Genomic DNA, 16,777 nt, shown 5'->3' with positions numbered 1-16,777 from the left:
GAACACATTGAGGGCCATTTGTTAAAACTGGTTGTAATTTTTCTGTGCACCAATCAGATATTTGGATTCATTTTCTAAACTACCATAAAAATATGTTTAGAATCTGATTGGTTGCTATAGGTAACAAGACCCGTATCCTGTGCATCACATTTCATAAGTGTCTGCTTTCTATAGAGCAGTACAAATAGTAGAGCTGATGGTACGTTACATTTTTGTAATGCTGCATAATCTATTTTTAAAAGCATTAGTGCACTTTTCATTTCCAATAAACCTGTATAAAATGGGTTGAAAGTGCCTGAATACTGATTAAAAAAATAAATGTATGGGAAGATCGTATTGATTTAAAATCTAAAAAATGTCCTTAAAAAGCACTTCTAAAATATGCATCTTACTACAACTGTAACATGTGAATAAGGTTTACTCCTACTAGCACTGCATTTAGGTGCACTAAACCACAGCAACAGATAAACAATTAGCTTTTTATAGGTCTACTGTTAGTCAATGAAAACAAATATGTGGTCATTTGCTATAGTTGTTTATTTTTTATCCCACCCACCCCCCTTTTGTTTTGCAAGGGTGCAAGACCTCAGTGCTGGAAAGTGGGATAGGTACAGAAAATGTTTCCAGGGAAGTGGATGGTCAATGTGTCTGGGGCAAAAAAAAAACAAAATGTTACTCTAGGCCTAATGGGAGCCTAGTAATACTTTGGGCTCATTAATGGCTTAAAATTGCCATAAAACCACATAATAAGAATGCCAGAGTATATACCGTAAAAAATAAATTTATGTCTGGCTCACTTTCATCTGTGCATTTGTGAATAAGTTACCTTTTATTTGAAGGAACCTGGAAAAAAGTTTTAGTGTTTCAGAACAGTGTGCAGATTGTGGACATCCTATCTGACCATACAGTAAGATGAGGACATTTAGCGTTTGTCACATTTCCTTCATCTTGGAATAAAGTCTGGTTGATCTCCTGTGTAATTCCCCAGTGTCATCTATCTGTTATCTTTATTACCCTCCATCAATCAGTTACAACTTCTACAATTACTCTCAAAGCTCATTTTAGTGTAATATTATGGTTCCCTAAAGCATATTAATTTCAGCTCTAATCACGCATATCAATTGGCAACTTCAATTCTAACATGAAACCACAGATTTCAGACAAGCATTACAACACACATAAAACCGACTTAATGGTCGTTCTCACTTATTCGCTTTTTTTTCCCTCTTTTCCCACTATTGAGTTTTATTGAGTTAAATTTTAGTGCCGCATTTAAAATTTTAGAATGTGGCACAATCCATTTCTTAAAGCGTTTTAGTGAACAAGGCCTAAAAGTGGAGCGGTACAATAATGAGTGTCTTCAGGCAACAGTGAAGCATGGTGGAGGTTCCTTGCATGTTTGGGGCTGTATTTCAGCAAATAGAGTTGGGAGATTTGATCAGTATTAATGGTGTCCTCAATGCTGAGAAATACAGGCAGGTACTTATCCGCCATGCAACGCCATCAGGGAGGCATCTGATTGGCTCCAACTTTATTCTGCAGAAGGACAATGACCCCAAACATACAGACAATGTTATTAAGAACTATCTTCAATGTAAAGAAGAACAAGGAGTCCTGGAAGTGATGACATGACTCCCACAGAGCCCTGATCTCAACATCATAGAGTCTGTTTTGGGTTACAAGAAAAGACAGAAGGATTTGAGCAAGCCTACATCCACAGAAGATCTGTGGTTAGTTCTCTAATATGTTTGGAACAACCTCCCTGCAGAGTTCCTGCAAAAACTGTGTGAAAGTGTATCTAGAATAATTGATGCTGTTTTGAAGGTAAAGGGTGGTCACACCAAATATTGATTTGTTTTAGATTTTTCTTCTGCTCATTCACTTTGCATTTTGTTAATTGATAAAAGTAATCTATTAGCACTTCTATTTTTGAATGCATTCTTACTTTGCAGCATTTTTTCCAAGGGACAGTTCTGAGTCAAGGTAGTGAGCTTTTGGGGTAGAGGATACTGTTATGTTGTTAACAGAAATAGAGATGACAGGAAGGTAGCTTCTGTTGACTGGTGGGAATTTTGAAAGTTTGAGTTTGAAGTGGCAAGAGAAGATCCAAGATGAAATAGCAAAAAGACATTCATTAACGCAGGCCAACACAGATGGCTTGAGGTCCAGAGGGGATAAATTTGGGTATCACCCACAAAGAGATGATACTGAAATCCAAAGGCGCCGATTAGTTTTTCAAGTGAATACAGAGAAAATAACACTAGGTTATGTCGGGGAAAACATAGTCAAGCCTCACAAGAACATTGGAGAAGCACAGATTTTGGGATGGGAGAGTAATCTGAGAGAAAATCTGGGTCAGAATTATTTTTTTTTCCAGAATTGGAGTAATAGCCACACGCTTGAATAAGGATGGAAAGATACCAATGGAGGGAGAGAATGGAAAGAGAGAGGTTAAAGATTTTTATACACAAAATACAGACTGATTTTTGAGGGTATAGGTTCAAGTAGACAGTTAGTAGAGTGGGAAGAGAAGGAGAGTGTAGATACTTTATCTTCATTTGTTGGATCAAATGAAGAAAAGCTGCCGGAAACTAATTGAGCACGTTGTTGCTTGGACAACAGGATACCATTTCATAGTGGATCTCATCAACCTTGTGAGATACCCCACTCAGGACTAGTGTCTCCCTACAAAAGGACTATATATATCTGGTATGGGTATCACTTAAGTAAGATGAGGAACCCTATATAACTGAGCGTACATGTACAACGGTGTTTGTGGGATGTAACCATGTCACCTGCTGAGAGAGGAGGAGAGTTCTGTGAGAGCCACATGAGTAAGAGTACATCACTGTTGCCATTGGGACCGCATCTGACTGCCAGAGAGAGGGACAAAGAGATGGAAACCAAGTAATGGAGCGTGTATGCGGAGGAGAAACCTGAGGAGCGTGATATAGCTGTTCTACAGTCTGGGTGTACAGCCTGAAGTAGTCAGGCAGGAATGAATATTCCCTGTAACCAGGAGTCATAAGAATACTATAAGAAAAAACAACTTTTACACAGTTACAGTTTGGCAGAGTTAAACTTATATAGACTTATTTATCCTACCCAGAAAGGAGGTTGCCAGAGGAGAACAGTTACAGAAACTGCAGAATATTGATATTACAATAAGAACTGTAAGGCAGAGGAGTAAGAGACAGTCCAGCATTTGTGACCTACAGAGTCAGCCATTTTGATCTGTTATTCAGCAAAATACTTTGAGATTAATACAACTTCACAAGGGTCAGTCAGTTGTTTATCTCAAGTCCAGCTAAAAATCAGCAGCTCTGTCTCATAGGAATGGCAGCTCCGGCTGCACCTGCAGTACATTAGTAAAACTGTGTCTCATTAATGGGGTCAAGCGGACGTAGTGCTCAGGACTGGCAGGTGATACAGTATTTCCAGTTCAGGATTTAAAAAGCTGGCAAGCAGTTTTAATTTACATTTATGTGCACCATCAAAGCCTGTCCAGGGAAGAAAACAACTAAAATATGTATAACATGTTTGTGAAGTAATAATAGTTTGGATTGCCTTTTAAAGTTGCAGTTACCTCCAGTAGACGCTGACTGTTAAATTTAAAACTAAATATTGCATGTTGCATTTTGGCGTTTAATATGATACTGTGTTTGCCACAATGATCTTGATACTTGTGCAGGGTGTCATTAACCTTTCACTCGAAGGAAGTTAGACTGCATGAAAGGGTTCCCGTAAAATAAATATACGGTTATTTTATTTTATTTGTGTCATCATTGTGTATTGGGGGTTTGGGACTACATGTCTCTGCTGTGGCGTGAGAAGAGAAGATGTTGCTGGAAATGTCTATTAAGGTAAAGAAAACCCACGCAAAATAAATCTGCTTAAACATACAAACAGTTACATACCCCTTAAGGGGTGTTACACTTGTCCTTAAAGTAGTAAGGACACTGATTATTTGAGGGGAAAAAGATACTACATAAAATTAATTGTTGAGGCATTTGGGTTTAGAAACCTGAACAGAGATAAAAGATTGGAAGTATGTTTGTTTGGCAATGTTCCGAGCATTTTGGTACGAGTGGTAGGTAGATAGCAGTTTTTCAAGGCAACGTGTTTCTTTAGCGTGCCATGGCTGACATGGAGGTTGACGCTGAGAGTGAAGGGTAGCTTGCGCTACTCAATCAAGGGTTATTGGTAGAGTTTGGTTTAAGAAAAGGTACAGCCAGAGCAGTAGAGAAAAATGTTAAAATTGGGGAGAGAAATTGCTGCAGAAAGGTGGAGAGTTGTTGAAAATTAACAGCACTGAGATTTCGGTGGGTATGTGGAGGCATGGTAGAGGTAGAGTTCAAGAGCAGAGGGGATAAAGTGGTGGGAGGAGAGCATGCATGTGACAAGTGGATTGTCTGAGAGGGGAAACAGTGTTAAAGAAATCAGAAACTGAACAAAGTTTGGAGAAAACAATTACTGATATATTAAAAAACAGCTTCATGTACGTCAATGCATAATTCCTGAGTTTATGAAATGACTGTATAAATTCTTCAAATTCATGCAAGCTGACCCACACAATTTGTACTCAATACTACTTTAATAAAATAACTACCCTGCACAATGGTGGACATATAGCCTGTGCTGTTACACAGGGGCTGGTATATTGGGTTTACTACAGCTAGGTTTGGTATTTGGGCAGTAAAAGATGAGATGAGATTTGATGCAGATGTTCATAACAAGACGGAAATAGGCTGTTTTGTTTTTGTTTTTTTTTAAGAACAGATGAAACCCCAAAATGCAGCTAGTCACAGCAGTAAACTACATGTTGCATGCTGTCAGAAACTGTCAACGCCATGTGCCGGGCAGCTGGGCTTCATCCTGAATGTGTGGTTGGCCAAATCTAGATTAGTGTCCTAACTCAGCATCAGAAGCACAGCAAATATTATGCGTGTATTCCTCAGTGTGCTTGTTTTTTTGTATCCATCTCATAAAAGGTCAGGTATGAAGTTTTAGAAAGACTTTGTGCAGGTTTCCTGTGTCTCTACAAGGCAGTTATTAAAAATAAGAAAAGAAAAAAAAAGAAAAACCCTTTCAAGGTTCTGTCAAATGTTACTTTCCTACCACCATTGTTCCGGATTAGCTACTTATTCTGTGATTATGTGTACTCAATTTCCAAATATATTTCCTAATGTTCAATGTCTTCTTCTTACATACCAGGGTTGAAAACCCCCAAAAATATTTTTGGCTAACAATTTTAATTTATTTTTTTTTTTACCACCTTACACATTTTACTGCTATATAAAAATATGTCTGGAACTGAAAGCCGAAGCAGCATCTACAACAGCATCTATGTTGGAGGTCATGCGGCACAGAGCTACCCTGCTGCATATCTGGTTGTCCTGTCCTAAAACAAAATGCAACTGGAATAAGGTCACAATCTCATTAAGTCAATAACAGTTGCCAGCTTCCCCACTCTACTCCCTCCTACCTCAGTCCATCCCAGACACGCCACGGCATACCCAAAAACTAATAAGACATATCCTGAATGCAGCCAAATGTCAAATCACTTCCAATTGGTAAAAAGGCTAATTCCCCTTCATTAAACCACCACAATTAACAATATTTGGGTAACTTATCATATGGAACCCATTATTGCCATCTTACATAATACACCTAACAATTTCTAAGGAACATGGTCCCCTTGGACAAATTATTATAGGGGCGAACCCAGTGCCGGATTAAGGGAATGGAGGCCCCTGGGCTAAGGGGGCCTCCATTCCCCGTGAGGGCCCCCCCCTCCCGTGATCCGAGCTGATCGCCCCCCACCCCCCCCCGGCACTTACCTCCTTCTCCGGCGTGCTGTACGCTCTTTACTGAGGAGATCTCGTGAGAGTGAGACTCACGAGATCTCCTCAGTAAGGAGACTACAGCGCGCCGGTGAAGGACCGCAGTGAAAGTGCTCAGCAGCACTGATCGTGCCGGGGGGCGCGCCCGACCGATCAATACTGCTTCTGAGCACTTTCAAGGGCCCCCTGGATGCCATAGGCCCCTGGGCTGTAGCCCAGTTAGCCCTATGGTTAATCCGGCCCTGGGCGAACCACCATTAAATACCATATAATCCATCCTTTAAAATCATGTAAAACAGTCACCATCTTCTCCTTTCTTTCCCCCAATCCATTCCCTGCCTCATGTTTCCATACTGCTTTTTGTTATTTTGTTGATTTTTGGAATTCTGTTAAATCCTTGGCCTCCTTTTGCTAACTTCCCCTTTTCCAACCTAACATTCCCATCTCTACTTCACACGTGTGTATTTGTATTATTGTTGTGATTGTATACAAAGTTTCTAATCCTATAAAACCTAATCAAGAATTCTCTCAAAAAAACAATCTAGGAAGTCAAGGGTTCAACTTTTTTTTCTGAAGTGTGAAAATGTTGCTTCTTCATCAGTGATTGTTAGTAAATGTATAGATGGTTGGCAACTCAGGCTTGCATATGCATATTAATTAATATATATATAGATATAGATATAGATATAGAGAGAGAGAGAGAGAGAGAGAGAGAGAGAGAGAGAGAGAGAGAGAGAGAGAGAGAGAGAGAGAGAGAGAGAGAGAGAGAGAGAGAGAGAGACTACAGTGGAAGGAGAAGATGGGCTACTGATTTTTGGCTATTTAATCTACCACTATTATCCAAATTGTATTTATGGATAAAGAAATGTTAGCAGGAACCAATAATAAATCACATTTCATCAAACAAACAATTGCTCAGAACAATTAAAGCTTGTTACAATCAGATCAGATCATTCAGTATTGAAAATTTGTTAGCAGATGATCTCCCGTTAAGAGATTACATTTGTTTGACATTTGATAGCACTTGCTCCAAGACAGAGCAAGTGGGTGGCCATAAACAATTACCATTTTTAGTTACCGCTGGAGAGCCGCCTGTACTCTGATGAATACAGTGCATTAATATTTACCATTAACACTAATTTCATGTGTTCAAGTTACTCTTTGTATTTGCATTCATCCCATTCAGCTGAATGTAAAAGGCATTTTAGGAGCGTCTTAGGAAAGTTTTGGAAGTGTGTGAATTTACCCTAACCAATATACCATTTGTGTAACCCTTCTTTTTATTCTATCTGGGATCAAAGTTCTTTGTTTGATGAGTTCTCCAAAAAACAATAGTCCAAGTAAGGTCTAAGTATAGATGTGTACAGTATAATGAAGGCTAGACATACTTTATTGGTTATACTTCCAACTGGCATTAAAATAGCTTCCACAAAATCCCAAATCCTTCTCCTATGTAGTCTTAGACAATACTGCACCACCAATAATTATCTCTACCCAATTACATTATTTCTCATTTGCCTTCTTTAAATTGCAGCTTCCATTCTGTACATTACCCCCAAAAAAGATAACTTATTGGTCATTTAATTTGCCCCTTGAAATGTCAACACAGTAACAGATTGTTGTGTCATCAGCAAAATATTCACCTTGCATGTCAAATGCTAGGTGATCTACAAGCAGAGATGTTTGAACTATGTGAACCAGTTTGAAATTTGATCAAAGCGGCCTGGTTTAACATATTCTAAGTTCTGGTCAAACAAATCTCGAAACTTTGCAGCTCGTAACTGAAAGATATTACAAAAATATGTCGTTTCTTCTGCTTGTTTGAGCTTTAATGGCAACATTGGATAGTTTTTCACTTTGTATATTTGAAAAAAGAATATTACAGTGTTTGACCCCCAGCTGACTGCTCTCGATCTGACTCAATTTCTGCTTTTTTATGAAGCAGAGAAAAAACTGATTGGGAGCAGCCATCTTCCGTGTCATGTGACCTACTCTGCATAAAGCAGAGAGGTCACAGCACATCCCATCAAAGAATGAGAAAGATGGAGTGTAGTGTATACTGCACCATATGATCTCCCTCTTCCTCTGTGGGCTCTAGACTAAAGGGGAGTATTTTGACTAAATGTTACTAAATTAGACAACGAGTGTGAATGTTTGAGTGTCATGTGTGAAGGTCTGAGTGGCATGTGGGGGGCATGTGTGAAGGTCTGAGCGGCATGCGGGGGCATGCGTGGAGGTCTGAGCGGCATGCGGGGGACATGCGTGGAGGTCTGAGCGGCATGCGGGGGACATGCGTGGAGGTCTGAGCGGCATGCGGGGGACATGCGTGGAGGTCTGAGCGGCATGCGGGGGACATGCGTGGAGGTCTGAGCGGCATGTGTGGAGGTCTGAGCGGCATGCGGGGGACATGTGTGAAGGTCTGAGTGGCATGTGGGGGGCATGTGTGAAGGTCTGAGCGGCATGCGGGGGCATGCGTGGAGGTCTGAGCGGCATGCGGGGGACATGCGTGGAGGTCTGAGCGGCATGCGGGGGACATGCGTGGAGGTCTGAGCGGCATGTGTGGAGGTCTGAGGGGCATGTGGGGGGCATGTGTGGAGGTCTGAGCGGCATGCGGGGGACATGTGTGGAGGTCTGAGGGGCATGTGTGGAGGTCTGAGCGGCATGCGGGGGACATGCGTGGAGGTCTGAGCGGCATGCGGGGGACATGCGTGGAGGTCTGAGCGGCATGTGTGGAGGTCTGAGCGGCATGCGGGGGACATGTGTGGAGGTCTGAGCGGCATGCGGGGGACATGTGTGGAGTTCTGAGCAGCATGCGGGGGACATGTGTGGAGGTCTGAGCGGCATGCGGGGGACATGTGTGGAGGTCTGAGCAGCATGCGGGGGACATGTGTGGAGGTCTGAGCGGCATGCGGGGGACATGTGTGGAGGTCTGAGCGGCATGTGTGGAGGTCTGAGCGGCATGCGGGGGACATGTGTGGAGGTCTGAGCGGCATGCGGGGGACATGTGTGGAGTTCTGAGCAGCATGCGGGGGACATGTGTGGAGGTCTGAGCGGCATGCGGGGGACATGTGTGGAGGTCTGAGCGGCATGCGGGGGACATGTGTGGAGGTCTGAGCGGCATGCGGGGGACATGTGTGGAGGTCTGAGCGGCATGTGTGGAGGTCTGAGGGGCATGTGGGGGGCATGTGTGGAGGTCTGAGGGGCATGTGGGGGGCATGTGTGGAGGTCTGAGGGGAATGTGGGGGGCATGTGTGGAGGTCTGAGGGGAATGTGGGGGGCATGTGTGGAGGTCTGAGCGGCATGCGGGGGGCATGTGTGGAGGTCTGAGCGGCATGCGGGGGGCATGTGTGGAGGTCTGAGCGGCATGCGGGGGACATGTGTGGAGGTCTGAGCGGCATGTGTGGAGGTCTGAGGGGCATGTGGGGGGCATGTGTGGAGGTCTGAGCGGCATGCGGGGGACATGTGTGGAGGTCTGAGGGGCATGTGTGGAGGTCTGAGCGGCATGCGGGGGACATGCGTGGAGGTCTGAGCGGCATGCGGGGGACATGCGTGGAGGTCTGAGCGGCATGTGTGGAGGTCTGAGCGGCATGCGGGGGACATGTGTGGAGGTCTGAGCGGCATGCGGGGGACATGTGTGGAGTTCTGAGCAGCATGCGGGGGACATGTGTGGAGGTCTGAGCGGCATGCGGGGGACATGTGTGGAGGTCTGAGCGGCATGCGGGGGACATGTGTGGAGGTCTGAGCGGCATGCGGGGGACATGTGTGGAGGTCTGAGCGGCATGTGTGGAGGTCTGAGCGGCATGCGGGGGACATGTGTGGAGGTCTGAGCGGCATGCGGGGGACATGTGTGGAGTTCTGAGCAGCATGCGGGGGACATGTGTGGAGGTCTGAGCGGCATGCGGGGGACATGTGTGGAGGTCTGAGCGGCATGCGGGGGACATGTGTGGAGGTCTGAGCGGCATGCGGGGGACATGTGTGGAGGTCTGAGCGGCATGTGTGGAGGTCTGAGGGGCATGTGGGGGGCATGTGTGGAGGTCTGAGGGGCATGTGGGGGGCATGTGTGGAGGTCTGAGGGGAATGTGGGGGGCATGTGTGGAGGTCTGAGGGGAATGTGGGGGGCATGTGTGGAGGTCTGAGCGGCATGCGGGGGGCATGTGTGGAGGTCTGAGCGGCATGCGGGGGACATGTGTGGAGGTCTGAGCGGCATGCGGGGGACATGTGTGGAGGTCTGAGCGGCATGCGGGGGACATGTGTGGAGGTCTGAGCGGCATGTGTGGAGGTCTGAGGGGCATGTGGGGGGCATGTGTGGAGGGGTCTGAGTGTCATGTGGGGGGCATGTGTGGAGGTCTGAGTGTCATGTGGGGGGCATGTGAGGAGATCTGAGTGACATATGGGGGCATGTGAGGAGGTGTGAAGTAACGTGGAACAGTTTGTTGTAGGTTGTATCTGAGGGCATGTGGCGGACATGTATACATGGTGTAAATTTTACAAGCAATTTTTAAAATAAATATTATAGGGCTTGTTTTTTTTGTTTTGTCCAACAGATAAAAGCTTTCCCACCAATGGAAACACTACCATTGTAGAGATAACGCATGCCAGTGGTATGAATCACAGCCAATCAACAAAACAGAAAAAATAGCCTGGTCATGAAAACCCCTCTCACTGGGCTTCAAGAGGTTAAAAAGGACCCTATGTAAACAATTTATTATTGTAATAATTTAAAAAAATGATGGGGAGGATAATAAAAGAGGCGCCATAAATTTCAAAGGTGATTGAAATAATGATGTTACTCTCTTTGTGGATATGCAACTTAATGCCATAATCCATAAATAACAGTGAAGTTGTGGAAAGGTTCAATTTGAGATTCAATTTCAGATTTGTAAAGTAGAACCAGATGCAGGATAAATTTTGTAGCACAAAATCTGTTCTCACAAAAATAAAATATTGCAAGTATTTAGAACACAAAAAACTGCCTGTTCAACAGATATAACTACCTTCCCTTCCCCTATAGAATCCTCTTCAAACTCCTCACCACCACATACAAGGCTCTCTCCCACTCTACTGCCCCCTACATCTCTAACCTCCTCTCCATACACAATCCTGCCCGCTCCCTGCGCTCAGCCAATGATCGCCGCCTCTCCTTCTCTCTTATCACTTCTTCACACTCCAGAATCCAAGACTTTTCCCGTGCAGCCCCCCTTCACTGGAATGACCTCCCTCGTTCCATCCGCCTCTCTCCTACTCTGTGCTCCTTCAAACGTGCGCTGAAAACCCACCTCTTCCTTAAAGCCTACCAACCATCCGCATAACCCCTTCATCTCCTCCACTCGCTCTCTCCCTTGCCTCATCTGGCTCCCCTTGTGCCTGTTCTGTTTTCCCTCCCTTAGGATGTAAGCTCACTTGAGCAGGGCCCTCTTTCCTCCTGTCTCCTCACCTGTTCTTCTGCTCCGTGTTTATTGCTTTAACCTGCCTGGAGCTCCTGAAGTACTGGTATCTCTGTTTATTGTTTTGTACTGTTTCACCCTGTATAGTGTACTGTTTGTATGGTGTACGGCGCTGCGGAAATCTTGTGGCGCCTAACAAATAAAGGATAATAATAATAATAATAATAATAATAATAATAATACCATTATCTCATTATTTCTAACAACTGCACTTATGACTTCCATTTGTTTACATCAAGTCTACAGTCCAGTGCATCCTATATCCTATATATGGAATTTAAGCCACAAACAAATGGAATGTCAGCATTATACTACTATAGCAAGTGCTGTTTTGTGCTTCAAGTATTACAATTTCTATAACTGCTGTGTCTTATTAAAATCATTCCTTTACTTAACATTTCATTATCGTACAATTCATTCTTTGTCTTTAAAGCAACATTATAGTCGAGATAAAAATAGAATACTAAAAAGGCAGTATAACCAAGCAATTTCACTTACCAGTCTTCTGACACTGCACTATCTTCTCATAAACACCATCTGCATTCTCAATTAGGGCCTTGCTGCTTTGGATGATCTGTGGATTAAATGTTGCATAATGTAAAATATAAAAGCATATAAAAATATACACCAGATACATGCATGTAGTTGATTGAAAGGTATTTTATGAGGATTACTCTATAGTAACAAATGGAATGTCGGAAAACCTTTTTTTTATTAGCTTCTCAAGGAATAATGGATAGCTTTTTATTTCAACAGAGCTCACAAATGGAATATTTCAAAAGCGCAGTTTAGTTGTTTAGGTTCTTTTCTCAATGTTTAAAGAGAAATTTCACAATCAATTTTTTACAATTATTTATTGACAGAAACAGAAACATAGCCTCTGCAAACAAAAGGCTTATAATCGTAACAATGTATGTAAAATTATCTAACAGAGGACTAAGTATAAGTTGATGATGGCAACTCTTTCGTTTAAGGTGGGTTAATATCCAGGTAGCGGTGTGGAATAAGGGGGCTTGGTAACTAGTATAGGGGGAAGGAAAGGGTGTGGTCCAGTCAAGTTGGGAAACAATGGAAGCTATGACTAACACGGCAATACCAGAGCCAGGTATACTCTAGAAGTGGTTCACGATTTCAACTGAGCTGGTTTGAAAGAGACACACTTAAGATAGACTATAAAACATAAGTTTTCTTACTTTGGCAGAATTTCAGATAAAAACAATGGAAACAATGTTTCTCAAATAGCGTACAACACATTCTTCACGCCCAAATAATGAAAAGCATAATATATCACTGTAGGAGCAAATTCAGAAATAGTTTTCACAAAAAATGGACACTTTGGAAGAAAAGATGAGGATTTGGATTAAACGTTAAAGTGAATTATGGGAAAAAAGCACAGGCTTTTGGTTCAACAGAGAAATGCCATGCTTGATGTCTCAGTGACTTCATTCTCATTTTGCCTGATCATGTCTTTATTCTGATGATGATGGGTCCACTGAATCATTAGGCGTTAAACCTTACTCTTCTGGTTTTCAAAGCCTGTGAAGTGCATTTGTTGTAAAAATGCACCCAGGCAGCCTTTGGATTCATGGGCCCTTTAATAATCTGAACATTTGTAATTACTTTAATAATCTGAACATTTGCAATAATGATGGTTCAAAACCAAAACATGGGTCGTCACAGCATTTAGGATGGATCCCCATGATCCTCTATTTACAGATCTATTTTATATTACCAAATAAAAACATTAAACTCATGAAATCCAAACCATGTTGTTCAACTTCTTAGCTATAGAAAGCCATGGTCACCTTTAGTATTACAGAATTTCAGATTATTTATTCACACTGCAAAAATGGTTCAATGCATTAAATTACAAGCTACAAATAATCATTGGATATTGATTTTTACTCCTTATTATGCTTTATTTAGACACGTTATAGGAAACACAAAAAACACTGGTAACATATTAGCGGAAAATCAAGATGTGCACTGAAAGATGGTGATAACATTTCAATACATAATGAGAAGCACCACTAGTACTAGTCAACCTAATAAAATAATAAGCCACTTCAGTCCACACGTGGTGTACTGTACATGTGCAAAGATAGACTAAGGTCAAAACAATGCCACTTTATTCATTCAAGGCCTACATGACTGCTCTTCTGAAAACCGTAATGTCGAATCATACAAGGACAAATGACAACAAGGTATTTGGGCAGAAAATATCTTGTGGATTCAAACACCAACTTTTTTCACTCTAGAGAACACAGTTCAATTTTGCAATTTGTAAAATACTTTGCAATTAGTTTACTCCTTCCTATAAAGGCCCAGTGGTGGCATCTACCCAGGCACTCTTCTATTGTATCCAATCTGTTTCACATGCAGCCTTCCACAGATGCCGATCACAGCTGTCCAGCATCAAGGGGAAGACCAGAGGAGGCAGTCTTCAGCCATGAAGGACAATGCACAGAACTGCAATGTGATATTATAAAAGAATAATCTTGACTTTTGAATGATGTCCCTGGTGAAGCTCATATAAAGTTGCTGAAGTTGGTAAATCACTTAACGATAATTGCATCAAGAAAAAAAAAAAAAGCATTAATGGAAACCAGCATATTTGTCAAGGTCAGTGATGCCATAGTTATTACTATTGTTATTACCATTTATTTATATAGCGCCACTAATTCTGCAGCACTGTACAGAGAACACACTCACATCAGTTCCTGCCCCATTGGAGCTTACAGTCTAAATTCCCTAACATACACAGACCGACATACAGACACAGACAGACAAAACACACAGACTAGGGTCAATTTGTTAGCAGCCAATTAGCCTACTAGTATGTTTTTGGAGTGTGGGAGAAAACCGGACCACCTGGAGGAAACCCACGCAAACACAGGGAGAACATACAATCTCCACACAGATAAGGCCATGGTTGGGAATTGAACTCATGACACCAGTGCTGTGAGGCAGAAGTGCTAACCACTTAGCCACCATGCTTGCATAAATATATTACTCATTCTGGTATGCAGTAGTTGAAAGGAACTATGTGTAATATTATTGGCATTTATACTTGTTTGGTATTCACATTTCATTGATGTCCACTTTTTTTTTAGTTTAGTATAGTCAAACTAATAAATGCTAATGGCATGCAGCATCAATATTCAGAAACAACATGATCCAAAAGGCATAAGATAATTCATAAGGAAAATGCAACATTTCTATATCACTATTTAAACGTTGATAATGTATTATCAATGCAATTATGTGTGCATCTGCAAACTTTATCAACAATTTACAATAGAGATGTCAGAAATAAACTTGTGGCCAACTGATTTGTGGTCAACTATTACCACACAGAAGAAAGGCTAGAGATTAGATAATTTCCTACTAGCTAATCTGCATATCTGGCTAAATGAAATTAAAACATATTTTCCAAAAAATCAATTACACCAAATCTCATCCGATCCTAATAGAGGTGAGCTAATTTTTCAAAACTGTTTCCCATTTGGCTGTGAAACTTTGCACATTTTGCCTAGTTCTACTGCAAACATACCTTGCAGCAGATGACTGTCCCAGCTCTATTACCAGACTACAAAATCTGAAAATTCGAACTTACAAATACAGTGCAGAATGGAAAAGCAAAAGCAGAATGCAAATACTGTATTTTTGGAACTGTGCACCTCTGCAACAACCAATCAGAAGCTTTGTTTCTTTTTTGCTGTTTTAGAAGAATGGCAGCTGCAATGGGATTGGTTGCACTGGGGTACATCACCTTTTATGCTCCTCCCGATGCACTAGTTTTTAAAAGATGCCCCATATAATGTGTACAATAATGCATAAATGGGATGTTTGCCATCCATGATAAATCTGTCCTTGACAACATTTCACCTCTGTTAAAGCTGCATTTATTATAAAAAAAAATACCATTGGAGAAAATCTGTGGAAATGCCCACGCTGCAGCCTTGAAAGGCTGAATAGTGTTTTCATGGATACATTTTTCTCTATTAAATCTCATATTTCACTGCAGGATGCTAAACAAATGTTAGATAATTTCACTGCACAATCAGGATCTTAAGCTTATGTGGGTGTACAATTAACCACACTTATACTGTTAAATATACAATATCTTGCTGTGTGCAGAACCATTATTTTGGGATATTTAGATTTGTGGACTTGCTATTATTTAAATGTTACATGAGATGTCTAGAATAGACGTAATGAGAATGCACCTGTATATCAAGAACTTACACTAGACTTAACAAATTTGACACATCTGATATTTCCAGGCTCTATTTTTAGATGTCTCTCAATTTCAGGCACATATATTAGGAGCTGGATAAAGTTTTCCTCCCTAGTTCCCTTTCATTTTTATTGCATATTGATGTTTTAACTCAACAGGAGCTTCTTCCACAAGTAGAATTTTTAGTTTGCTTTGTTCACAGAGAAGATCAAACGGATCCGGTGAGCTATGCACGATAGTCAGAAATGTAATTCCAATGTCCAACAAAACAATGGGCTCTATGTACTAAAGTATACGTATATGGATAGAGCTCTATCAATAACAAATGGAAAAAAACAATATACAGAATGTATATATGGAAACCATCAGGAATTACTAATAACCAGTTAGGTTAAATATACTAATGAAACTAAATTTATTTTTTAATTTTGGTGCACATCACATTTTTTCAACAAAACACTATAATCCCCACCTCCCGGTCATGTAAGCATAGGAAGCCTTCCTTCCTCCTCTCAACCAGCATTGTACAAGTGACTGACATTCTGGCTCTGGTAATTGTTGTCACAACATCAGCAATTGTAAGATCAGGAACAAGGCAGAGCTTCTCTATGGCAACACTGCTCTGCTCCAATAACTCTGTTCACTCTGAATCTGGGACATTCCCTGGGACTCAAACAACTGTGGGACTTAGATTGTTAAGTGAAGCAGCTATAATCAAATACAACATAACCCCAACTAAATAGTATTCAGAAATACTCAGAGAGTATCATCATAAACAAATATATATACACATCGGTGCGCCTATAGCGATCCCTGCTCTGTTCAGAGTGGGGACTCTGAAGTTAAGGGAGATGGCATTCGTACCGAAAAAAGTGTGGCTTTCCTGCTACACTTACCACGTTCTGCAGGCCCTGGTTCTGACCATCTGTACCCCCAAATCCCCCGGGAATGTTTTAGGCCTCTCCGCACAGTTCATGACTGTACCTTTCAGGCTGGCACAGTTGGTCAGTTCCGCCACTTGTGCTATATTTTAAACACAAGTAGATCATCCAGGGTGCGTCCTCTGTTTGCCTCTCCACCATGTGCGACCATGAACTGTAGAGGAATAGCTGTAACTACTCACCCATATGCGTGCTGGGAGCTAAGTACTGGATATGATGGTGTCCAAACTTCATCTACAACTTGCTGAAAGACTGCTTGGGACTGCAGGAGGGGGTAATTAATTCTGGGATCTACATTTTATCGCCAAC

General features: G+C 41.9%; 1 protein-coding gene across 1 annotated transcript in view; it reads right to left on the bottom strand.

Moving 5' to 3' along the window:
• The window catches only part of PLCL2 (phospholipase C like 2), a 201,554-nt gene that overhangs the window by 35,932 nt on the left and 148,845 nt on the right, over positions 1–16,777 (bottom strand). Inside the window, exon 5 of the mRNA XM_075212311.1 lies at positions 11,786–11,861. Within this exon, the coding sequence (XP_075068412.1) occupies positions 11,786–11,861 (76 nt within the window). The remainder of the gene's footprint in view (positions 1–11,785; positions 11,862–16,777) is intronic.

This window comes from Mixophyes fleayi, chromosome 5 (assembly GCF_038048845.1).
Source record: "Mixophyes fleayi isolate aMixFle1 chromosome 5, aMixFle1.hap1, whole genome shotgun sequence".
Lineage (NCBI taxonomy): Eukaryota > Metazoa > Chordata > Amphibia > Anura > Limnodynastidae > Mixophyes > Mixophyes fleayi.
Note: the sequence above shows the minus strand (reverse complement) of the source record. Positions and strands in the feature narration are given on the sequence as shown.